Source organism: Hippocampus guttulatus, chromosome 4 (genome assembly GCF_054856545.1).
Source record: "Hippocampus guttulatus isolate MCC_2025c chromosome 4, RoL_Hgut_1.0, whole genome shotgun sequence".
Classification (NCBI taxonomy): Eukaryota; Metazoa; Chordata; class Actinopteri; order Syngnathiformes; family Syngnathidae; genus Hippocampus; species Hippocampus guttulatus.
This window is the reverse complement of record NC_141264.1, coordinates 20,167,540-20,192,726: the sequence shown is the minus strand read 5'-3', so window position 1 is coordinate 20,192,726 and position 25,187 is coordinate 20,167,540. Positions and strand designations below refer to the sequence as shown.

General features: G+C 42.8%; 2 protein-coding genes across 5 annotated transcripts; one reads left to right on the top strand and one right to left on the bottom strand.

Annotated features, from left to right (window-relative positions):
* Window positions 1-231: 231 nt before the first annotated feature.
* On the top strand, window positions 232-18,873 carry ric8b (RIC8 guanine nucleotide exchange factor B). Of its 3 annotated transcripts, XR_015100682.1 has the most exons (12): window positions 232-396; window positions 742-789; window positions 1,854-2,486; window positions 3,710-3,804; window positions 5,048-5,198; window positions 5,388-5,483; window positions 5,576-5,720; window positions 6,159-6,303; window positions 6,676-6,795; window positions 9,877-11,356; window positions 16,584-16,647; window positions 18,743-18,873. XR_015100682.1 is itself a non-coding variant. In XM_086108939.1 (10 exons), the coding sequence occupies exons 1-10, from the start codon at window positions 313-315 to the stop codon at window positions 9,983-9,985; spliced, it is 1,626 nt and encodes a 541-aa protein (XP_085965065.1). In that variant the 5' UTR covers window positions 232-312; the 3' UTR covers window positions 9,986-12,133. The 3 variants fall into 3 exon arrangements, 1 of the variants encoding a protein (XP_085965065.1); XR_015100681.1 differs by lacking the exons at window positions 16,584-16,647; window positions 18,743-18,873 and adding an exon at window positions 12,321-13,463; XM_086108939.1 differs by lacking the exons at window positions 16,584-16,647; window positions 18,743-18,873 and having other exon boundaries at window positions 9,877-12,133.
* LOC147206489 (NAD-dependent protein deacetylase sirtuin-3) lies at window positions 12,148-24,922 on the bottom strand. Of its 2 annotated transcripts, none has more exons than XM_086108940.1 (8): window positions 24,743-24,922; window positions 19,286-19,493; window positions 19,041-19,202; window positions 18,733-18,965; window positions 18,463-18,563; window positions 18,228-18,389; window positions 17,946-18,158; window positions 12,148-12,430 (listed from the first exon to the last, which is right to left on the bottom strand). In XM_086108940.1, exons 2-8 carry the CDS (start codon window positions 19,483-19,485, stop codon window positions 12,317-12,319), a joined length of 1,185 nt encoding a protein of 394 aa, XP_085965066.1. In that variant the 5' UTR covers window positions 19,486-19,493; window positions 24,743-24,922; the 3' UTR covers window positions 12,148-12,316. The 2 variants fall into 2 exon arrangements, with proteins under 2 accessions (XP_085965066.1, XP_085965067.1); XM_086108941.1 differs by having other exon boundaries at window positions 12,148-12,427.
* Window positions 24,923-25,187: the final 265 nt, after the last annotated feature.

Sequence of the window (25,187 nt, the reverse complement as noted above, 5' to 3'; positions counted from 1 at the left end):
TTCAGTAAAATGAAGTAAATTAATTATTTTAATCGACTATCATATGTCAAATAAAAATATAAAAGAAATATTTTAGTTTCGTATGATTATTTGAAGTAAATTAGACGAACTATTGGAATACCGTATTCAAACTGGAAGAGCGTATTCACACCGCGGAAGAGCGCGAAAGCCGCCCAGACCGAAAACGGTGGCGGAATTTCCGTACTGGCGAACCAACACTTAAACGCATCAAGCTAGCCAGACAGCTAGCTAGCTAGCCAGCAGTTTAAAACCGACACAAGCAAGCCGTGTTGTGTTTCTCTGACAGACGTCATGGATTTGGAAAATGTGTTGTCGCAGCTCGAAAGTGCTAACGAGGTGGACATTGAGGAGCTTCTCAAGGAGTTTAATCGAGAGGTAAATTGCACTCATATTATTTTTATTTACGTACGCTAAAAACAAACGTAGCTCGAGCGTCAGTTAGCAGCTTTGCTAATAAAGCGGATTGCTTCTAAGTAAGCAAGTTATCCCCATAAGCCTCCAAAAGACAAAAGTAGAGCCGTGTGATTTTTAATGTCCATTTTGTTCCGATGCTACCAAAATGTACGTCCTCGTGTAAATACTGTACACACAGTCGTTATGATAAACAACGTACTTAGGCAGTTTATGCAGTCATTAAGTTACATTAAAAGTGGTTTCAGCGTTCCCTTCTGTTGTACTGTTGGTATGTTAATTGCTTAACAATGATTTTCTCTTTTTCAGAACAGCCACACCTTCACTTTTGACCAGAAGGAGGAAACACTGCGCAGTGTAAGCAAACACCATCATTGTGTAGCATCCATCATTTGAGCGCTCGCCCATGTAAGGGTGGCCGGTGAATTGGAGCTCATTCCAGCTGACTTGGGGGAGACAGGCGGGGATTCACCATGGACTGATTGCAAGTCAGTGGCAGGGCAACATATAGACCAACAAGAATTTATGCGCTTTCATTTTCAGACTTGGACTTATAGAGTCCTCAATAAAACTTGAGCTGACTTTGGGAAATGGTGCTACACCACGGACAGGTCGTCAGGGCATTTTATAGACAAATAAGTGTTCGCGTCCACAATTAACCTGTCATGCATGTTTTTGGAATGTGGGAGGAAGGCACATAAAACACTCTCTAGCACAGGCAATACAAACTCTAGATCCAGAGCCGAGATTGGAACCCCACAGGGCTCTTAAGCAGACTAGCTAACCATTATTAGTTGACCGTCCTGGGAGACTGTTAATGGGTTGTCAAACCTTTTTAAGATTAATTTATTGAAATACAATAATCACTGAGTTTGCTATTTTGCTATTATATTGAGTTTGCTATGAACAGCTTCATTTCTATCAGTTAGCTTTATTCTTTATGATTATTTTATTTACATTGTGTCAAGATAAGTTTAGTGCTTAAGAATTTCAGTGCCCATGTTCACATATTTTTTCATGAAACATCAAAATTTGAAGTGATTAAAAACACATATTTGTTTGGATTATAGTTGTAATCTGATTTACTATTTTAAGTTTACACTACACTTGTAAGAGTTGTATGTAGTTGTTGTAATGAGCACATCAAAGACTGCACCTCCAAGTGTTTTTTGTAATTTAGCTCTAATTTAAGTATTTCTTTGTACTTCATGGTTCATTGGCCTTTATGTTGTTGACTTAGTCTTCATTTGCTTGCACGAGGCTAGCCTGTAAAACCAAAATACATGGGAAGAGGACCTTGAAAAAAATAATTGCATATTAAATTTCAAGTGCATTATTGAGGGAACAAAATTGCAGTTGAATTATTATTAACACCTGTGGTCTAATCCCGCATTGCCAATATGAGTCTGGTGCAATTTCAGAAGCTGTGCCAAAGTGTGCTGATAGTGCTCGGGATGCAAGTGCAGCCCAGCTGTCAGAAGACCTGTCTGGAGACCCTCCGCATCCTTTCCCGGGACAAATGCGTCCTGGCACCAGTCGCCACCCGGGACGGCATGCTGACTCTGGCCAGGATGGCCCAATTGGGCACCGGGGAGACGGCGGGCGACGGCCAGGAGCCCCCGCAGCCGAGCGCGCCGGTGGCCGAGGAGGAGAGGGTGGTGGTGGTGGAGGCCCTGAAGTGCCTGTGCAACGTGGTGTACAACAGCGCGGCGGCTCAGCAGGTGAGCGTGGACGTGAAGCTGGCCCACGGTCTGTGCGCCAGCCTGCACACGGCCGCCGCGTGGCACCACGAGGTGGGCCTGTTCACGCTGCGCCTCCTCTTCCTGCTGTCGGCGCTGCGCTCGGATCTGCGGGTGGAGCTGAGGAGGGAAAGGCAGGTGGTGAAGCTCCTGGCCGAGGTGCTAGAGCACACCCTGGACGTGAGGTGGGATGGCACTTACGAGGCTGCCCGGCCTGACCCCCAGGCCCTGCCCCTGCCCAAAGAGGACAACGAGAGAGCGATGGAAGCTCTCAAAGCCCTATTCAACCTCACTGTGTGCAATGCTGGTGCAAAGGTGAGAGCGTTGTGTGGCTCATATCCATCCATTTTCGATTGTGCTTGTCCTCATTGGTCACTCAATTATTTTTCACATGCAGTGCTCACAAGATGCCTCACGTGGTTAAAATACACAACTCACAAAAAAAGTGAGCGATATTCAGCTTTCCGGTGAAATTTCAGGATGAACCTAAAATATTCCCCCTCCGAAACCTAAAATGAGTTGAAGAGTCACGGAAAGGCTTTGAAGACTCAAGTCAATCATTTTACAATTAATACCAGAAAAACACCAAGTTAATTACATCAAATCAAAATGAAAAATCAACACCGTCTTACTGGAATGTCTGCCTAAACAAATGTGTTTTTATTGCTTTTTAAAAATAATCACTGAGAGGGAGCTCTTAGTTTCCAACCCAAAGCACTCTCACTTTTAGTTTGGAATATATCGTTCGAGGACATTACGTAAAAGGCCATCAGCAGACTGTCGTGACCTAATGAGGCAATGAAAAGCTACTGTATCCGCCCAGTCTTGGAAGTGACTGTTCAAATGTTCTGTAAAATCGTAACATAAACAGGAGATAGCAGATGCGGCTGTTAGGCTTTTGTTTAGATCCCACGGGCTCAGCCAAACTGCCATTCCGAATGACGGTGTGTGAGGACACAATTGTAAGAGTCAACACGTGAGGAGACTTTTCTCTTAAAAACATACTGCTTTCGAAATATTTTTGCGGTGGAAAAATCCGGCACCGCGTTCCAGTTTTAACGTGTTCATCAAAAAGCTTGGCCTGATTGAATATGACCACAAGATTTCTTCAGAAGCATCACACATTTTTACAAGGCGATCCTTAACAGGTGACAATTTTAGAAACCAAGCTGTCAGGGCTTAAGGCGAGTACCTGGGTCGCGGGTCAGCTGCAGTCTGTCCCAGCTGACTTTGCGTGAGAGGTTAATACGCCGCGGACTGGTCGCCAGGCAAACACCAATGTGGTCCATTTGTTCTTTTACGATATACGAACGTCAGCTCGTGCCGTGGTCTATCGCTCATCTACTCGAATATCAGTGTGAATGTCACAATCGGCGTAAATGGATAATATATATATTTTTAAAAGTAAGATGGCGGCATTGTGGTCTTTTGGTTACTACATCTCATGGCCACAGGTCAAGATTCATCTTTGGGCTAGCGCTCATGAAATAATTGTTTGACCAGCACACTTAAATTTATTATTATTATTTTTTTTTAAGGAGGATGAGCACCAGTACAGACTCATTGCTGCCATCCTGCGCCATGTGCTGATGTTAAGGACCGAGACGGAGGAGAAAACAGAAGAAGCACACAGGTGGGGAAATTGAGCTTCTCATTCATTGTTGCTTTGATGTCCGTGTCGGCGTCATGCAATTAGCTGATAGGCAGTGCACACAAGACATTGAAAGACTCACAACACCTGAGCCGTCACTGTAGCACCTTAAAGTAGGCACGCAGCACACTGAGCCACGATGATGTCATACCAGTGGTGGGCTGTGCTTTTCAGTACCTGGTGCGTCGGTAGGGACTGACCGTACTTAATCCACCTGCCCGAGTAGGCAGCTGTCAGCAAGTGCTCTTCAAGAGCCTTGCCTTTTTTTGTTTTTGTGTTTTGTTTTGTCAAATGGTGTTGTTTGTTGGTAGGTCGTGTGGACCTGATGTGGATTGTTTTCAGCGTTTTATGGCCACGACATTCGTCAAAGGAGAAGAATCTACGCTAGAGCATATTTGACGATAAAGTTGACTTGACTTTAGTGAATTTAAACATGACAAAGATGTAAAACCATTTCATTAAATTACCTCACACAAGCTCACTACTGACATGTTTTGCTTCCGACCAGCCAATCAGAGTTGCTGACATCATAAACTCTTGCAATGTGTGGTCAAAACCGACTCTTGCCATGTGTGGACGAAACCGATCGGTTAAAGAAATGGTTGCATTGTTAATATAGTTTCAGTTACATCGGCCAGCACTACTAATTCTGAAGGCCCCTGGGCAGATGAATTTGACTTTGATATGGTGTCACATAGAGCCTGAAATCTGATCGTACAAGAAAAAAAAAATCCAACGTCGTCACGTACTGGAAGCCGTGCAGCCTCGAGAAACGTGACTAAATGAAGACAATAGACTGTTGGGAATAAATTGCTACGATTTCTTGGAAGACAGAAAAAAGATTGTGTATGTCATGGCTTCTGACAGCGGTTAAGTCATTTTCTATCTGATCTAATATATTCTACAAAGTGATGCCATGGAATAAACCCTCAGCTGATCTCGGCTTTCGGAGCTTAGCGGCTGCCCGTGGGGAAGCAACTGCATAACAAGCTCATGTCTTTGGAGCTCAGGTGCTGCCAATAGAAAAAGACAGAGTTAAGCAGGGTACACGCATCCTGATTTTTAACATAGCCAAATTTACTGATGGTTTGCAAACAGGGAAACGCAAACAACCGTAGAGGACCTTTTGGTGTTGATAAACCTGTGACCTTGCGTGCCCCCCCCCCCCCCCCCCCAAAAAAAAGTCTTTGCTGGAGCGTGACCGTATTTTCTTTGTAACCCATAGCCACGCCGTCAACCTGCTGAACAACCTGCCCGTGTCCTGCCTGGACGTGTTAATCGACCTCCCCATACGGGGAGGCCTGGAGGAATATGGCGGCAAAAACATGGACGCCATCCAGGTCTTACTGGACTTCATGGAGAAACGGATCGACAAGGTACAAGTTAGCCGTGCATGATGTTGGATACACCAGCAGCACATCGAATGATTTTTTTTAAAAGTGACGGTTGCTAATGAATAAAACACAATGGTAGCTTGACTTACAAGTGCCACAGTCGTAGTTCTATTTTTCTACCACGAGATGTTGATGGAGATTCTTTTAGTGTTGATGATGCGTATGTGTCAGGGCTCCAACTACAAAGAGGGTCTCACTCCTGTGCTCAGCCTGCTGACCGAAGGGTCCAGACACCACAGAGAGATCCGCAGATATATCAAAGCTCAGGTACAGCAACCCTCTAGCCCCCAAACACCATCATCAAATATCTTCTTTTGACATTTAAAAAAAAAAAAAAATCTCTTTGGTCCACCGCGTAGGTGCTTCCTCCGCTCACAGACGTGAAGATCAGGCCGGAGGTGGGAACCACCACTAGGAACAAACTGGTGCGCCTGATGACGCACGTGGAGATGGCTGTCAAGCAGGCGGCCGCAGAGTTTCTCTTTGTTTTGTGTAAAGAGAGCGGTAAGGAGGAAGGGCGAGTGCGGGCTTTTCAGGCCATGGGCGGAAACATCCATGTGTTGCCCGTCTCTCGAGTAAACCAGCTTCCGGTCTTTGCTGTTCAATATTGTGCCTCTAGTCTTTGAGGCTTTTTTTGATTTTATTTTTGCTTCTTCTTAATTGGTGAAGGTGAAAGTTGTCGGGGGCGATTGTATTTATTTTTTTTACCCCAAAATATTTTCCAAAGCCTCGACAGGAACACGTCATTATAGAGACACACGCAATTTCATGTCAATCAGTAAGACTGGTGGGGGGGGGCTGCAACTAAATGAGTTGGAAGGGGAGACTTGCTAACTGTTTAATATTTCAAACGTGAAATTTGAAATTCCATTTCTTCACTGTACGAATCCAAATGGAATCGCTCTATTCACACCACATGTCATATGCGTTTGTGTTATTTAGTGGACAACCTGTTGAAGTACACTGGTTACGGGAACGCGGCGGGACTCCTGATGGCACGAGGGCTGCTGGGAGGGGGCAGGGGAGAGACCGAGTACTCGCCGGACGAAGACTCTGACACTGAAGAGTACAAAACTGCCAAACCTTTGTGAGTGTCTGTCTTTATGTGTAGGTGAGCGGGAAACGGCATTCGACCCCTTCCTGAATTTTTAAGTTAACTTACTTAAATGAACAGTACAATGAAAGTCCGTACATCACCGATACGTTCTTATGGTCTCGGCCATTTTGGTGCATCCCAACGGCACCCACGACGGTTGAGTGAATTTCAAATAGCATGCAAATCTTTGAAATGTTCAGTGGCTAACTTGAAGGAGATATGTACAGTGTGTACCTTCTTGATCAGGGATCGGTGTTTTACGATGTTGCGCGCTACCAAATGTTTTCTTCAACAATACCGCTCGGTGTACCTAATAAAGTGGCTTGTGCATGCATAATCTACAATTTTCGGTTCAATTCTCAGCATCAACCCCATCACTGGTCATGTGGAGGAGCCCATGCCGAACCCCATGGAGGAAATGACCGAGGAGCAGAAGGAGTACGAGGCCCAGAAGCTTGTCAACATGCTGGACAAGTTGTCAAGGTAACCACGGCAACCATGTTTAGTTGTTTAGTGAACAGAAGAGCCAAATTCAAAATGAGAACACTCGTACAGAGCTGCCGTAGGCCAACAATTCAGAGCCAGGGGCTTGCCGGGGTTGTAATTAATTTTTTCATTTGGAATTATATGAATTTGAATTTTTCATTTGAAGTTTTATTTTCATTTTAATTCACTTTTACAGTGAGCTAGTTTTTATTTGTCTTTTCAGTTTATTAGGTAGCTTTAGGTTTTAAAATATGGGGTAAAGTCAGAGTAAATTGTGGAGTACAAAAAAACCCCCTCAATGAAATATGTCATTTTCAGAAGAATAAGCAGATGAAAACCAATGCACAAATAAAATACAGTACAGCTGCTGTAAAACCGGAATAAATACATTTAAAATCAACGCCAAAAGCTTATGTATGAAATTTATTGACAAAAATGGAAACAAAAGCCATGGTCAGTTTCACTCAGTTTTGTAAATGTAGTTTGTCAGTTAGCATGTTTTAATTTTATTTATTTGTTTTTTTATAAAGATTATTTTGTTGATGAAAATGTTTTTCCAATTTTAGTTAGTTTCTCTTCACTAACTATAATAACTTTGGTGCTCACACGCAGCCTAAATAGTTCCTCACGTAACTTACGAGGCTAATAAGTCATAGAACTAAAGCAAGGGAGTGTTAAAAGTGTTCGTCCAGTCACAACACAAAGCCGTAGCTGTCCATTCAGCGTCCCAAGTAAAAACAAAACAAAACAAAAAACCCCTAAAAACAATCCAAAACCCACACGCCTATGATACTCTTAACCAAGGTCCTTTAATCTGCTGGCAGAGAGTGCAGGTTTTACGGCATGTTTTTGTTTTGTTTTGTACCACCCTGCACGTGTTAGCCGCATAAAGATGTTGACAGGCGGTTATTCAGCGTTCTAACATTTTAACAAGAAGCAACATCGAGCTACCGTGATGTATATTAGCACTGACCTTTGCTGCGCTCGCATCCCAAACGCCCGTCTCGTCTCCCCCGGCCAACAGAGTCGCCTGAGCAAGAATCTCCTCTGCGTCAATTAGTCGGGAGCAGCACACGGGAGTGACATGGACGCCGTTATTAGGGCCTCGTTAATTAGGCCCCACCTAATTGGTTAACGGAGCAGACCTGTCGCGCAGGTTTCTATTCATGTTTTTAATAACCAAAGTGAGTGTCCTGACTTTATTCTTGTGTGGAAGAGGCTGAACAAACGTGCCGGCCTGGCCGTTGTCACAAGGGCTGATGGCGTAATGAGGCACGTGTGCCCCCTTAAAAGAGGAAAATTCCTTTCCGAGAACTTCTTCCCCTTTTCTTTCATCGCGGGTGTTGCGCCTCCAGAACACACCGACTCTAAGGGGATGAATCAACCCCTGAAAGAATCTCCTCCGCTAACTGCTTAACTGCTCCTCCAATTAGCACATACTCCACCTGCACGCCTTTTGTGCATTTCGGCGTCATCGTCAATTGCGGGGTGGAGATGACGCTCCGCGGTTCTACGGGTAAACATCTCGTTAGGCCTCACTTTTGGAATCGGTGACATCACCGAATTGTCGACTGTACTTTATCATTATAAAAGAGGTTTCTAATCAACCTTTTTATAATGTTTATAAAGATTCCGCACAAGGGTACCACCACCACCAGGTGGCTGAAAGCGGTTGACGACTGACGTCCTGAACTGAAACCATGACCAAAAAAACATGTCGGGATTGGGATTAGACTCACTTGTACCATATGTTCTGTATCCCAAAATCGGAATCAGAATACGCGCACCGTTACACCCAGAATAAATGCCCTGTCCTGTTTCAAAATTGCCACCGCAAACTATTTATACCTTGTCAACAGTGGCGGATGCTGGTCTGTCCGTTTATTTATACGTGAATTCTACTCTCCGTTCCTTTTCAAAAAAATTAAAAGGATGCCTTCACCATAAGATCGGCGATTGGCTCATTTTGCTGTCAATCAAAAAGAGATTCAGCCTCAGACAGATCATCCAATCATCATGCAGAAAAGCTGAGTTTCCGGGCCAGCCTATGAATGCCCACTGGCCAGAGACTCCCAGAGAGGCCGAGCGGCCAATGGGCGGGACAAAACCAGCATTTATCCAATGACTCGTCTCGTTTCAATGCATTGGAGCAACCTACACTGAACTTTCGAGACGCCCAGCGTCCACACCGTTTAAAGCACAGGGAAGCTGCGGGAATGAATGAGAAGAGAGTCGCGTCGTAACAAGTAAATAAGAAGCTGATTCGGAACAAACGTTAAGTGCGTTGTAGCGCATATTTAGTCAATGACATGTCCACACAATTGTACGTACACACATATATTTGATCACTTACTTTTTGATATTTTAGGGGAAGCTGAGCTTCCCTTGCAGTCTTAGAACAATTGCCTCCGCTTGTCAAGAAACTGCGGTAGCACATTTGACAGCTTTATAAAATGGTTATAAAATAAAAGCTTGCGATTGGTCGGTGACCACGCTCCAGGGTGTAAAACTAAAAGTGAAGTCTGTTCATAGACAACTGTGAGTGGAATCGTTTTTAGAGGGAGTGGCGACATGCACGCACGCAGTGACGCAAGCACCACACACACAGAGGAGGTCTAATTGGATTAGGATGAAGGGGCAGTCGTGCCTTTGAGGAGATTAGCCTCAGTGCTGATCCTGTAATTAAACTGCCACTGGAGAGGAGAGGAGGAGGGTGGTGGGCAAGCGGGTGAGGGGGTTGTCTGGACTGTGACATGGACAAGTGTGCAAGGGGGGAGTTGGAGACTCTGAAATGTAAAAAAGGAAAAAAAAAATCACAACCACGAACGTCTTTATCTCTCTTTGTGAACATCTTTTTTTTAACATCAAATCAAGCCTATTTCGACCAAGTAGAATATATATAAAATATAAAAAGTCTGATAAAGAAACACAGAAACACCCAAAGTACATCTAAGTGAAAATCTACTGGAGTGCAGTACTTTTTTGCTACCTCTCACAACTGCTCAAATAAAGCGTCACAGTGCAGGTTCAATTTGGAAGACCGACTCACGAGTCAGCCATGTTTGTTTGTGTGCGCAGGCAGAGTTTGATCCGTCCCATGGGAGTCAAGCCGGATGGGACGTTGGCACCCCTGGAAGAAACACTGCATGCGCCACCTGGAGACGATGCCGGATCAGACTCTGATTAGAGCATTACGGTCGGATGTGGGCAAGGCAGTGGGCGGGGGCGGAGCCCAGTGAAAGAAAGCACACGCACACAAAAAACAAAGCTGTGTCACACTTCAAGGGCTGGATCTTTCAGACCACCTCATGGAAGGTGGATTCCTCTTTAGTATAAGTATGTTGCCGCCCTTACTATAAATTTATTCAATGCGTGACCAATAAGAGCCAAGTACATTACAAATCGTCCGTGTTCAGAACTCATATGGGTGCAAAATGTCGGGTTATTTCTGCGACATTACAGATGAGATGATGTCATTTTTATTGTATTAGTAGAAGTGTAAGTACCGGTATTTGCCATCGTAAATATTGTTACATATTTATGATTGCAGACCCCGATGGAACAGAGAGGATAGAAAAAAAATGTTCACCAGTAAAGGTTGGATTGCACTCTAGGCTCATTCGGAAATTTCACGTCAAAGCTCAATATGCTTCGAATACACCGTAAGCTTTCACCGGCAATTGCAAGTGTGCTCGACCGCCATTAAATTAGGCCAACTCAATTCCAGCGAAAGCACACAAGTGAAGTGTTAAAATGGTCACTCAAGTTCCACTGGACCTGTCATTCCCAATCATCCCATGGAGGAAGTACAAAGTACTCCTGCCTCAAAGGATCCAGCCCCTACAGTGTGTAACGCAGCTAAAATGGCGCGGGTCTTGGTTCAGGAGCACTTTGCTGAAGTCTCCCGTGACGCTAAAGAGACCTTACTGTTGCACCTTTTTCTTTCTTTATATGTTTGGTTTATTCATTCTTAAGTTGAGGACCTATTCAAACAATAGTCGGTTTGAATGGCAATCAATCATTCCGTCATCAGTACTGTTTGTTTGTAGTACTTTTTCCTGCTCCATATTTTTTCCCCCCCAGTTGTCGTATTCGCACATAGGCCTAAATTAACGCATGAGGTCTATAGCGAGAGTGGGACAGACCTGCTCGGGTTCGAGGTATATTTAATAAGTTGGACAGCGTCGCTGTGAACAGTTTTTGAAGCGCAAAGGGAGCCTCGTGGCTTTGCGCTTATTAGCGTGTTGCACATCAGTTAACCTCCTACGTGCTCTGTGTTACTGTAAAGAAAATACAATTTTTATTTCAATATTTACCAGACAGTGGTATCTTGACTTACATGGGGGTGGTGAATCACTGGTATGGAATGGCGTCGCATGTGGCCAAAGAGAACCAGCAGTAGTTTATACAAGTTTGGGGGGGAAAAAAACTGTCAAATCCAAAATAACAATTGCAAGGAGCTGTTGTAGGCCACAACTCACGTCGATGCTCCCGACGCAGGCGACCCAGCCAACCAGTCCAGCTCCTGACGATACTCACTTGGCCATGCGCCTTGAAGGTACACATCCAACACACAAATACTACAGTATGCACGGTAATTGCGTTGAAAAACAAGGTTATGTAGGTTTTAGGTGTGAAAGATTTTGAAATGTAATTGCAATTTTTTGAAGTGAGTAAATCATAAATCATCTGTGGATTTATCACTCCAACGCTAATATCTGTAAATATGTAGATTCCCGAAGCACTGAATGCATACATAATAAAGCCGAGCAACTGAAGAGGCCTGGCACCTGAAATTGCAGGCAATTGATTTGAAAATGAATTTTCAAATTTATTTCAATTTGAAAGTTTCCTTCTGCTACATTGTGATCGATGGGAATTGTTTATCGCGAATTGAATTGAATTGCTTTGAAATTTTAAAAAGTGGATTTAAGCACCCAATCAGGGAAAGGATAAACTCTGAAGTCAAGGTCCTGCTGTAATTTCTAAACACAATTTAGGGAAAAGTAGGCCAAAAACGAAAGTTACCCATGTAACTTCTGTTTTGTTCGGCACTGTTTTGAAGGGACGTAACGGTACTCTGTTCTAAACATTCCTTTCATCCAGTGGACTTTGATGATGGTGAACGCCAGGTCTAATTCCCTGCATACTTCAACTCATTCGTATTGCATGCCATATCCCTCAATTTGGTTTGTTTTTTTACCCCCTGGGGGGAATGTGTCTTATTGCACACTTTCCCATGATGTAAACTTCACCATTTTTATTTTATCGAGTGAACATATCACTGAAACAAAGAAAGAAAAACTGGATTTAATTAAAAAAACATTAAAAACAAGTCAGTTTGGGCTCATTACTCAACAGGCTTTTATTAAATATTGGTTAAAACTGTGTTTATATTGTATTAAACAGTTGACTAGATTTTTGTCACGCGTGCTTGAAGTAGACTTGTGTAAACGTGATACGTGGAGGCAAGCAAGCGTCAAAGTCAAACATGACGAGTGTCAAAAATTTCCCGCTGTCAGTTGCTCGGGCAGGACGACGCCGAGCACTTGCTGTCTGTCTCCGAGTCTGACTCCTCGTCGCCGCTGCAGCCATTTGCGCTTCCGCCACTGACCAGCGTCGGGACGTGCTGCTGAGAGGAAGGATTTGATCGCATCAGTTGTTTGTTCCCTTGCTTCAGAATTTGACATTCAAATTTTTATTTATAAAATACACTTGAACCAATATATGAAGAAATGTTCATTATTTATACTGTATATGTTGACCGTAATTTTGGTAAAAGTGCTCCATCACAGATTTCTTAAATTTTAAAAAAAAATTCCGGGATTTTGAGGTAACCCAGCACTGAGTCAGTGATGTGTTCCTCGAGCCGGTCCTTGGCCTCGAGGACCGGCTCGAGGACCGAAGGGCGGTCCTTGGTCCTCGGCCTTGGCCTCGGAGTCAAGTCCTTGGCCTTGGGTTGGCCCGTCCTTGGATACAACAAGGGATTAGAGCCCCTAATACTTCGTCCACAGGTATAAAGTGGGCCAGAGGATCGCAAAAATCACAAAGAAATCAAACAAAATCCATCCAGGGAAACCCACGTTGATAACTTTGTCTGGCGCTTTAAGAGGGGCGGGGCTGTCACTGACAGTCAGTACAACGTGTAAAAAGCAGCATTTTTTCAACACACAGCCTTGTTTTACAATTGCACACCGATGCGGAATTCCATTCATCACACACACACACACACAATCAGGCCCGCAGGATAATTTAAAAATGAAAAAAATGCATAAAAGACACAATTAATAATTTTAATAAGGTGTAATTCATTAAGTATCCACTATGGGACACGGTTTTGACCAGAGAAGAAGACAACAGCAGCCTCAGTCCGTCACTGAGACAGACCCATGACAGCAGACGCTATCAAGAGCACTCTCACATTTACACATTTAATAGCACTCTCCTTAGTTTGTAAGGTGTAGGCAGGGATTACATTTAGATTTTATATGCACGTGTAAATGGTTTAAAACTTCCTTTCTTTATAAATCTTGTTTAATCATAAAGTGCATTACTATATTTTCAAGACCAATTACTTGTTAAAGTTTGTACAATCAGTGGGATCAGTTGCAATGCATTGATGTGAATGACAAAAGTAAATTGCACATTTGTTGAAGGAAATGTAAGGTGCTTCATGAAACGTTTTGTTCCTTTCATAACTTTGCTGCTGTGAATCTGGAATATCTCCATTGCGAGACTAATAAAGGTTTTCTTATCTTATCTAAAAGATACGTTCATTAAATTTCAACATTTTCCAAATGTTCTTGTGCTTCTTTATACCAAAACAAAGGAAAGACATTGTTTTGGTTGTTTATAGCAAAGTATGGTTTTAATGGTCTGGCCCACTTGACATCGACCGAGGCCGTATTTGGCCCACCATGTGAAATGAGTTTGACATCAGTGATGTATAGTAAGGCGTTTTTAGCCGAAAAAAACAACCATGTACAGAAAGGAGTTTTTAGCCGAAAAAAACGACCACGTATAATAAGGCGTTTTTAGCCGAAAAAAACAACCACGTATAATAAGGCGTTTTTAGCCGAAAAAAATAACCATGTATAGTAAGGCGTTTTTGACCGAAAAAAACGACCATGTATAGTAGGGCGTTTTTGACCGAAAAAAACGATCATGTATAGTAAGGCGTTTTTGACCGAAAAAAACGACCATGTATAGTAAGGCATTTTTGGACGAAATTTTTTGGCCGAAAAAACCTACCATGTATAGTAAGGCGTTTTTGGACAAAATTTTTAGCTGAAGAAAAACTACCATATATAGTAAGGCGTTTTTAGCCGAAAAAACGACCATGTATAGTAAGGCGTTTTTGGACGAAAATTTTAGCCGAAAAAAATGACCATGTATAGTAAGGCGTTTTTGACCGAAAAAAAACGACCATGTATAGTAAGGCGTTTTTGGACGAAAATTTTAGCCGAAAAAAACGACCATGTATAGTAAGGCGTTTTTGACCGAAAAAAATGACCATGTATAGTAAGGCGTTTTTGGATGAAATTTTTAGCCGAAAAAAACGACCATGTGTAGTAAGGCGCTTTTAGCCGAAAACCCCCCCACCATGTATATATAGTAAGGCGTTTTGAGATGAAAAAAATGACCATGTATATATAGTAAGGCGTTTTTGAAAGAAATTTTTAGCCGAAAAAAATGACCATGTATAGTAAGCCGCTTTTAGCCGAAAAAAACGACCATGTATAGTAAGGCGCTTTTGACCGTAAAAAAACCACCATGTCTAGTAAGGCGTTTTTAGTCGGAAAAAAACCACCATGTATAGTAAGGCGTTTTTGACCGAAAAAAATGACCATGTATAGTAAGGCGTTTTTGGACGAAATTTTTAGCCGAAAAAAACGACCATGTATAGTAAGGCGCTTTTAGCCGAAAAAAAAAAAAAACGACCAGGTATAGGAAGGCGTTTTTAGCCGGGAAAAAAAAACCTACCATGTATAGTAAGGCGGTTTTGGACAAAATTTTTAGCCGAAAAAAAAGACCATGTAAGGCGTTTCTAGCCGAAAAAAACGACCCTGTATAGTAAGGCGTTTTTGACCGAAAAAAAACGACCATGTATAGTAAGGCGTTTTTGGACAAAGATTTTAGCCGAAAAAAACTACCATGTATAGTAAGGCGCTTTTGACCGTAAAAAAACCACCATGTCTAGTAAGGCGTTTTTAGCCGGAAAAAAACCACCATGTATAGTAAGGCGTTTTTGACCGAAAAAAATGACCATGTATAGTAAGGCGTTTTTGGACGAAATTTTTAGCCGAAAAAAACGACCATGTGTAGTAAGGTGCTTTTAGCCGAAAAAACCCCCACCATGTATATATAGTAAGGCGTTTTGAGATGAAAAAAACGACCATGTATATATAGTAAGGCGTTTTTGAAAGAAATTTTTAGCCGAAAAAAATGACCATGTATAGTAAGGCGCTTTTAGCCGAAAAAAACGACCATGTATAGTAAGGCGCTTTTGACCGTAAAAAAACCACCATGTCTAGTAAGGCGTTTTTAGTCGGAAAAAAACCACCATGTATAGTAAGGCGTTTTTGACCGAAAAAAATGACCATGTATAGTAAGGCGTTTTTGGACGAAATTTTTAGCCGAAAAAAACGACCATGTATAGTAAGGCGCTTTTAGCCGAAAAAAAAAAAAACGACCAGGTATAGGAAGGCGTTTTTAGCCGGGAAAAAAAACCTACCATGTATAGTAAGGCGGTTTTGGACAAAATTTTTAGCCGAAAAAAACGACCATGTATAGTAAGGCGTTTCTAGCCGAAAAAAAACGACCCTGTATAGTAAGGCGTTTTTGGACAAAATTTTTAGCCGAAAAAAAAAAACAACCATAAAAGTCAGGCGTTTTTAGCCGAAAAAAACGAACATGTATAGGAAGGCGTTTTTGGACGAAATTTTTAGCCGAAAAAAACGACCATGTATAGTAAGGCGTTTCTAGCCGAAAAAAACGACCATGTATAGTAAGGCGTTTTTGGACGAAATTTTTAGCCGAAAAAAAACCAACCATAAAAGTCAGGCGTTAAAACACCTTATTATTCATGGTCGTTTTTTTCGTCTAAAAATGGCTCATCGTTCACTTCAAAGAGCCGGCTCGTTCGCGACCGACACATCACTTGTGAAAATGTATGTGATTGAACAGTCAGATGTGCTGCCAAAAAGAACCCTCTCTGCACTGAAATACAATGATATTAATTTTGATTCCGTTTGCTGCAATACAAACCGGATACTTGACCATAAAGTTAATTTAAAACTAGTACCTCAATTCAAAAACAAAATCTGAGGTTGAAAAAAACGTTTTGTATTTGTAAGACTGAATATGAAAATAAACAATTTAATTTTCAGTGAGGATCAAATACAGTTTCAAAGAAAAAAAAGTATATCGTTTCAAATTCAGATCGCACAATTCAGATTCAGTTATTCAATATGATTCAGAGTAAAATATACAAATCCATCCATTATCCGAGCCACTGACCTTCAATTCACGTAATTCAAATTCAGTATAAACTATTTAAAAGTTATTCACGTTTAGTTTTTGGTGGCAAATATTCCGCCCCAGAGCGTCACACCTAGTTTAGTTTTGGTTGTAAAGTGTCCTAGAGTGTCTTGAAAGACGCTTATAAATGAAATGTATTATTTTTATAAGAAATTTCAGGGGTTATTTTTACTGACTATTCATTGTTCATGACATGTACAAATGTTTGTTTTCCTAACACACTGTCCATTCTTGTTTTCTTACAGTTCCGTATGCGGCCCACATCATGGATGCCAGACGTGGGCCACTGCAGGACCGTCATTCATTGAGGTATGTGGGCCGAGTGTACGAGCCGTGTCTGCCCCAGAGCTGGGCCAGACCAATTTTCCTGACTGGGATATTTTAGTCCCCAAACTGAGGAATTGCGCGGATGAAAGTTTGAGATGGCGGTGAAAAAAAACTCACAAAGGTCTACTAATTACGACATTTAAGAAATGGGAATGCCAGTCTGATTTTTCATATGAATCGTCCAAAGGGCGTTTTTGATCCATTTATTTTTTGGAATAAACCTGTAGTACACCGCTACTGATGTAATGTTCATTGTTAATGCATCGTTTTCAAACATTTACCCTTGAAACATTATACTTTTGAGTGTCAGAATTCTTGATTATGAATATCAGTCAAAATAGAAAAATGGGTTCCCATGATGAACGTTTACAGGACCCAACATTAGTTACCACGGTTTCCCATTGGGTAATCCGACGGAACCGAAAAACGTTTACCATGAATTTCCGAAATCCTCAGGCCTGCTACCGAATTATTTAAATTTTTGCAGCATTTGTTTATAATTGTATGTATATGTTGTTGTTTGTGTTATTATCATATGCAATCGAATAAGTAGACCATTTCAGAATTCGAAATTTGGGACTCTCTCACTGCATAATGGGACTCAAACTTTTCTGATCAGCGAGTCCCTGGGACTTGCTGCCGGTAAACTGTAAAATTATCACTGCAGAGATTACCGCTTTTTCTGCACTCAGTGATTGACTTCTATGCAAAGTCATTTCTCAACTTGTCTTCCGTGCCACGTCATGCCTGTTGAGTGTTGATTTACTTCATATTAAGAAACTACTGCACTAAAACATTAATTCATAAATGTATATCATATGCTTTTATTTTTGTTTTTCTCACTATAAATAACACGTACCCTGACTGTTCTACTCTTTGAGTAAAAATACTTCATTCAAGCGTTAGGGAGTGCAAGGGGTTATGATGGAGGGGTGTTGCAAATCATGAAGACCTGCCAAGTGGTATGACAGCATTGTTTTATACATGTCCTCGGCTTGGCCTCAGCTTCAAAATCAGTCCTTGGTCCTTGGCCATGGCCTCGGAAAATTTCTCAAGTCCTTGGCCTTGGCCTCGGAGTCAAGTCCTTGGCCTTGGCCTCGGGTTGCCGGTCCTTGGACACAACACTGCACTGAGTAGCCACCAAATCACCTTTCCTCATTCAGAACTAAAAATCACAATCTGGAGTAAAGTGACAATCTTTAAAGTGGCATTTACGTGAGGATCATGTGCTGCGATCACAAATTGGACACCCAGGTCATTGTTTTTATTTGAGAGCCAACCTCTTGTTCCTGACTCCTCATCAACTCCACGATGTCGTCGTCCCAGCTTAGCATTTCAGCGAACCTCCGCACCGTGTTCTCGAGGTCGCCCAGTTCCATGTGGTCTCCTCTGCGCAGCGGGACCCTCTGGAACGGGCCCACGGCGTGCCGGTTGAGGAGCAGACGTGGCACCGTGGAGCGCACCGTGTTTACCAGGCTGGCAAAAGGCTCGATCTGAAACGGCATTTGTGAAGAATTCAGTAACGCTGGAAAGTGAAAGCTCCGTGGACGGCCGCTGAGCACCTGTAGCGAGGTCCCCATGATGATGAGCAGGTCGGCTTTGGGGAAGTCTTTGGCGTGGAGGAAGTACTTCTGAGGAAGGTCCTCGCCGAAGAAGACCACGTCAGGCTTGACTGTGGCGGCGCAGAACGTGCATGTGGGGGTGTCCCCGTTCATGATGGCACGCTAGGAGACAAACGCCGAGGTCAAAAGCGGGCAGGCGTGCAACTGAAATGTGTTTGCGGGGGTTCAAACACACCTTTGCTTCCTCTGCGGGGTACGGCGTGTAGCACAAGTGACAGGAAGCGGTGGCAAAACTGCCATGAGCTTCGACCAGTTTGTCATCCGGGATCCCACACACTAAGCAGACAACCATGACTTCAGAATCAAAACAAGACCAGTGAGATCAAATCTAAAAATGGTGTTGAACACGTCGCGATAGAAAATGCATCTCGACAACCAGAAAAGCCCTGACCGCCGCTGTCTAATTTATTGTACTGTTAACTGTATTTCCGTATTTGTCACTCACGTTTCTCCAGGCCGTCGATATTCTGCGTGTAGATGCGGAGCAGCAGGCCTTTGTGGTGCAGCATGCGGATGAAGTAGTGGATGTAGTTGGGTCTGTGACTGCCGGGATAAAGCGCCTTGGCAAGAGAAAAGAAAGGCTGCGGGTCGTTGGAGAAATAGTCCACGTTGAAAATGGCTTCCGGGTAGGGAACGTTGTATGCTTCCAAGTTGGCGTAAAGGCCCGTCCCGGGAGTTCTGACAGAAGACAGTAGCCAGTTGAAGGGCGAAGGCACTCAAATGAAGACACCAAGGATGGACCGGAACACAAACCTGAAGTCGGGAATTCCGCTGGCGGTGCTGATTCCAGCTCCGGTCACCACCACCACGTTCTTACAGCGACCCAGCTTGATCAGGCGGACCACGGAGGCAAGACCGCAACCGGATTTGACGACAGGGGGAGCTTTCTGATGTTCACCTAACTGCTGTTCATCACTGTGCAGGCCAAGAGAACACAATTGGGAGTTTGAACAGATAATGTCCTAATCTGATTCTGAAGCAATCAAACAGTTTCCCACCTTGAAGTTGGGCCTCTCTGCCCACTTACGCTCATCTGACGGAGGTCCTGCGCCAGGGCCGAGTCAGACTGCTTCTTGCGCTGTTTCCCGTACTTGTCCAGTCCAGAGTCCGGAGACTCTGTGCTTCTGGAACTGCGTGTTGTTCGCATCAGCGTAGGCCGCAGGGATCTTTTATCTTCATCAGGCTTGGACTTTTTCATCCTGGAACCTTGAGAAAGTAATGGAACAAAATGACACGACTCGCGCCTGAAAAGGAGGAAAGCTGCCAGTTTCATTCAAAGCGGCTATTTTTTGGATCAATTCGGTCAGTTCTAGTGGTTCTTCTAAGAAATTATTCTGAGAGATGATTGAATTTTAATTTTAGTTTGGTAATCAAATTTCAATTAATGCGTTAATCGCCACATCTCTCATTGTAACAGATTTATCAAAAGTACATGAGAAGAGGGCCTTGAAGAAATAACGGCATCATAAATTGCAATCAAAATATTGAGGAAAAAATATTCTCTCAATCGATCAGCACTAACTCACTTACAGATGCTCGTGAGAAGACTAAGCGGCCACGTAGCTGACGTCGCTCACTGGGTCACGCCCCTTAAAGGCACACATACTGCGCACCACTCCTGTTGTAGTGACTTTTCCCAGCGTACAATAATTACACTTTATAAAACCAGCCTATTGCTTCATAACTCTTATCATTTTTTTATACACTAGGGGGTCGTCTTCAATAGAAAAGGTGCAACAATTTCTAAAACTTTGGGTTGGCCGGAACAGATTACTGGCCTTTCCACTCATTTCAATGGGGAATATGGATTTACTGTGAACTGGGTTACGATTTTTGTCACAAAATAAATTCAACTCTTAAGTCATGGCAGCACTGTATTCTAGACAAATCTACAGCTTCTTGTGCGTGGGATGAGCACGGTGGTGAACTTGATGACTTGCCATCAATCAATCTGTGAACGCAACAAAGTCAGAGCTTGAATGAACAATCTTATGCGTGATGACCTTTCTCGGCACACTCAGTCCTCTCAGGCCATATTTAGAAAGCTGTTAACGTGGAATCAACCCTTCATCCGTGGTCTCCCTCAGCACTCTGACATGCTTTAAAACCTCCAACTGTTGAACAAAAGCTAATGGCTGCAATATATTTAGCAAACGCCACCCTCTCTTTTCCATCGTGACGCCACCTTTACCCACAGCCTCACTTCTGAGAAGCTAATACAGTCCACAGCTGTGGCATCTTTACTGTTCAGGGAAAAGCGGAGGGGTTAGCTGTGGGGCGGGGGGGGGGGGGGGGGGGTTGAGGGGGTGGACTCTTCCACCCAAAAAAAAAAAAAAAGATTGACCATGTGTCAACAAACCCAGCTGGAGAACAGAAAAAGATGCCCCCCACCTTCCCTATATGAGCAGGGACTGCAGAGATAAATGATACAGAGGCGGGATTCAATAAAGAGAGAACAGAGGCGCACAGGGAGGAAGGGGGGGGGGGGCGGGTCTTCGTTTCCAAAGCTATTGCGGCCCGGACTGAGAGGACTCAGCGAAGGAGCACACAAAAGGAGCTACAAACCAGAAAAGTCGACTGCCCCGAAGACAAGGCCTTTGCCTCTCCCCTCCAGTGGCCCCTTAGCGCCCCCTGGAGGCCACGACAAGAGTACAGGAGTCCCCCCTCAATGGATACTTCACAGGCCTATCCTCAAATCAAGTCGATTATAGAAAGTCCTAAGAGCATTTATCTTGTACATTCTTTGTCCTCGGTCGTTCAACAACTTTGGCATATCGTACGACTAAGACCACTGGATGAGGCGGGGGAGGCCAAACTGTGCGTTACTTAACAATTCGGTGCTACTGGTACGACGAGAGTACTCAGCGCTTCACTGGTAGTATTAGTAGTGTGCAGATGTCACCCGGTGCGGTTTTGCCTCAGCAGTAACCTAGTTGGAAGTTGTTCGACAAGTGTTAGAAACGTCATAGAGCAATAGACAAACAAAAGTGTTCGTAAGAAGGTTGTTCTACTCGCGCAACCTAGTTTGCGCAATTAATACTATTGCGGACAAAGAGTGTACTTGGACCTTAAGGCGGATATGAAATAAATGCTCAAGCAAGTTTGCATCAGCGTTTTTTGTTTTTGTTTTTTTTTCCAAATGCAGAGTGCATTGCTGTTAAGGAACAAAAATCTTCTTGGACTCATTTGAAAAGGCAATCGTTTTTGGGTTTTTTTGGAACACATCCTTAAGAACTATTAAAATCAGCGGGATGCCAAGGTTGTCTTTTGTGTGGCCTTTCCTCTGTCAGACACTGCCGCTGAGTACAGGCAATAAATCAGCTGCCCACTTACTTAATAAAGTGAAAATGGAGGAGAGAACAGCATGCTTTTTTTTCTTTAAAAAAAAAAAATCTCTTCAAGCTTTTGCCCCAAGTCAAGCACATTCACCGGGTGTCCGGGAAGTCAAACATCAGTCGCATTGGCGAGAGAAGGCCTAAACCATGATCGAAAATGCTCTTATCGTTCTTAAATGAAAGAACGAATCCTTGTATAAATGACAAAAGCTCCTTTAAAAAGGATTTGAGTGAACCCTCCCCCCCCCCCTTTAATCCAACCCCTCCCTTGTTTAGCCTTTCACACAGTTTGCTCTTCACGGTGGAGAAGTCGAAGGCCCGTTGTGGCCCCAGTGTGCCGCAGCACTGGACCACCAGTGGTGTCGCTGCTCACATGAGGGCTGCAGTGATCTCATTAGGATCCCCGCACAACAGTGGGCACACTCCAGTGCTCACCATTATACCACCCTCCCCACCCCCCCCTTCTCAAAAAAAAAAGAAGATAATCCTTTTACAATTTCAGTGGGAGGGACTCCGACTCCAACGCGAACAAAGAGCAAATCAGGTCAGTGTAAAAAAACCAGCACACGTTGCTAACGTTGCATCAACAGTGTGATTTGTCGGCCCGTTGTTACAACAGCAACACACAAAAGGTCGACTGGAGAACAAATGTTTCCCCAACCTCTATTGAGCCAAGGCATATATTTTACATTCGAAAAATCTCACGCCCCATCAAAATGTTAAAACAAGCCGCAAAAGTAGCCACTACAATGATGACATCATCGAAATGTACTTGATAATTTGCTTACTCATCTGGGACTGTTGAACTAAACTTGTAGTCCGTAATTTGCATACTAACATGATTTTAGTGCACATCTGACCTGGTGATCTCTCATGGAACATTGCTTGTGAATCACTGATCTAAAAAAAAAAAAAAAACGTCCGCAAGTGCTATGACAACTACATTTGTCCAGTCGGGTGAATTTGCAATCTATATTTCTTCAAATTTGACTGACAGACGTGTTGTCTGAATAAATAAGTAAATGCTGCACCTCATATAAGACTGGGAAAAAATGATCAGCTGGCCAACCTTTTCCGTGACATCTGCTACTAGCACGCAGCCCAGCCGTGGCATCTGTAAGGCTGACGTTTATGTTCGATTGTAAAGGAAAGTGTGCCAAGTTGCAGCATTCCAGAACTAAAGCGGCTACAGAGGCCGTAAAATATTATACAGTATATCCATCCACCCACTTTCTAAATTGCTTAAACACATTTGGGCCGTTGGTGCGCCTATCCAAGCTGATTTCAGCCGAGCGATAGGCTACACCCTAGCCAATCGTAGACATTATGTATCATAAAACAAATTATTTGGTGACATATGTGAAATTATGTAATTACAGAAAATGAATAAATACCGTATAGTTTGTCATATCATCGTCTTTGGTACAGTTCCCATTCATTTGGGCGCTGCTTGTCCTTAGCGTTTAACCCATGCACTCATTTTAGTCCCCCCGCCACAAAACAAGCGATGGCAACAGACAGCTTGGTCGCCGTGGAAACCTCTTCATCACTTGATCAGAGAGGCAACAGCTCAATGTTTTGCCTCCCCACCTGCTCGCTAATGACACATCAGCGTGTGTAGTGCCTTTGTGTGGCCCTCCACTGACACAAAGCCGCGCATGCTAATTTGTGTTAGCATATTGGCTGGTGTCACACTGGGGAAGGACGACGACTAATGACTGTTGTCCCCCCGTTACCCCGCTGAGGACGCTCCTACTAGCTCCACTTCCAGCTCCATACGACTGAGGCCTTCAATAGGTAGAAATGGGACAACAAGCCAACTGGCTATTTTCTCTGTTAGCTTTTTTTTCCCCATTTTGCATTCAAGATGGTCCGGTAAATACAACAGCAGAAAGCTCACTCCTGCAGATCTTCAGATGCTGTCTCTTTTGTCACACTGCAAAATGCTGACACGTGAACCTCAGAATGGCCTTAATTTAAAACTTGTTGAAAAATGACACACTGTTTGTGAATTAAAATGTAATAAAAGTGTTATGCTTGATATTACACTGCACTACAAGATATCACACAATTACAAAATTATTTGTTTTTTAAACTTTAATCCCGGTAACCCTAAACTGAGAATTTTTTTTCTTGAAATAAATGTAATTTAGCATATGTTGACAATACAGTGTGTTGAATAGTTTTTAGCATGCACACATGATGAAGTGGCCCTCGATTGAAAAAGGGGCTCTGAAATACAGATAATAAATAAGAAATGTTTGGTTATTTGTTCTTAGTTTCAACCATTTTTAATACAATACTTGATTTATATCCCGCTTTCAGAACAAATGCAGCTGTAACAAAGCGCTATACCGAATATTTAACATTAAATAATAAAACAAAGGCACACATTAAGTTTCAAATACCTTAAAAAGAAATATTTTACAAAAGTAAAAAAACACCACTCATATTTAATCTTTTTTAATTTTTTTTACCAGTGTGTTTACCAAAGTTTGAGATTTTTAAAATGTCTGATTTCCAAGACTTACTGTAAGAAGATATTTTTTTCTCGTTGTATCTGCATGCACTTTTATCCCAGTTTGTAAAGTCATTTAAATATTTATTCTATTCAGTCCAATCTCCAAAATAAATATGATGCAGCGTAAAAACAAGCATCATAGTAATCACCGTATTTAGGATTTTTAATTTGTGTTATGTTGATTCCTTAGAACATTTTTCTTACTCCGAGTTGTTTCTGTTGATCAAGGACTCCTCCAACGCGTTCCTGGCGTACAAATTCGGGTTACGCCGCAGCCTTCCGAATGAAATTCATCGTAAACCGGGCGGGGACCATTCGTATAATTTTCTGAGCAATAAAGGCATTCGAAGGGTTAGAGTGCCACCTGCTGTAATCAGGACGTAATTGCACGTGGTACACAAAGTACTTCTTGTTGTTTACTCATTTCCTAAACAATAACAAATAAATTGCCCCCTTTAACAGCATATGAAACTGCTCAACGGACCGTTTGAATCGTATATTAACAAGAAACACGTGCATGACAAAGAGTGCTTAGTTGCAGCAAGGTGAAGCTTACTGTTCTGGTGACAGAAACATACATTTAAAACGATTTTAAATACCTTTTGTCTCCAGCGAGCAGAACTTCCGAGAGTCCAACAGACGGGGGTGTTGCGATGGCGTAGAATAATTTGTTTAGGTGAGGAAAAAACGGGGGACTAAATTAACAAGGTCCAAACCGTGTCGTAAAAGCACGTAAGTATCATCTCGGCGGCCGCTTCCGGACACTCACGAAGCCATTCCAAACACTGGCGGGAAAAAAACGGGGGCTCGTGTCACGTGGTATAGGGTTTCCGTTTTCCATGTTTTGTTTTGTAATGTCTTTTTTGTGCTGAAATATCAATGTGCAAAGCACAAAACAGAATAAAAAATCCTGATCAATTACATGTGTGATTCTGTTTCAACCTCGAATGAGTGATTTCCGTTTGTATATTTTTTCTCTTTATAAACTCTCTCATAAACAGTGAACAATTTGTCTCCTGTATATGTACCAAATATCCTTATTTT

Coding starts and splice junctions, on each gene's coding strand:
- ric8b (XM_086108939.1), top strand. CDS start 313: ATGGATTTGGAAAATGTGTTGTCGCAGCTCGAAAGTGCTAACGAGGTG. Junction 3,805..5,047: donor AAAACAGAAGAAGCACACAG/GTGGGGAAATTG, acceptor TGTAACCCATAG/CCACGCCGTCAACCTGCTGA. Junction 6,796..9,876: donor ATGCTGGACAAGTTGTCAAG/GTAACCACGGCA, acceptor TTGTGTGCGCAG/GCAGAGTTTGATCCGTCCCA.
- LOC147206489 (XM_086108940.1), bottom strand. CDS start 19,485: ATGAAAAAGTCCAAGCCTGATGAAGATAAAAGATCCCTGCGGCCTACG. Junction 18,966..19,040: donor AGCGGAATTCCCGACTTCAG/GTTTGTGTTCCG, acceptor GTCTTCTGTCAG/AACTCCCGGGACGGGCCTTT. Junction 18,159..18,227: donor TCATGGGGACCTCGCTACAG/GTGCTCAGCGGC, acceptor ATGCCGTTTCAG/ATCGAGCCTTTTGCCAGCCT.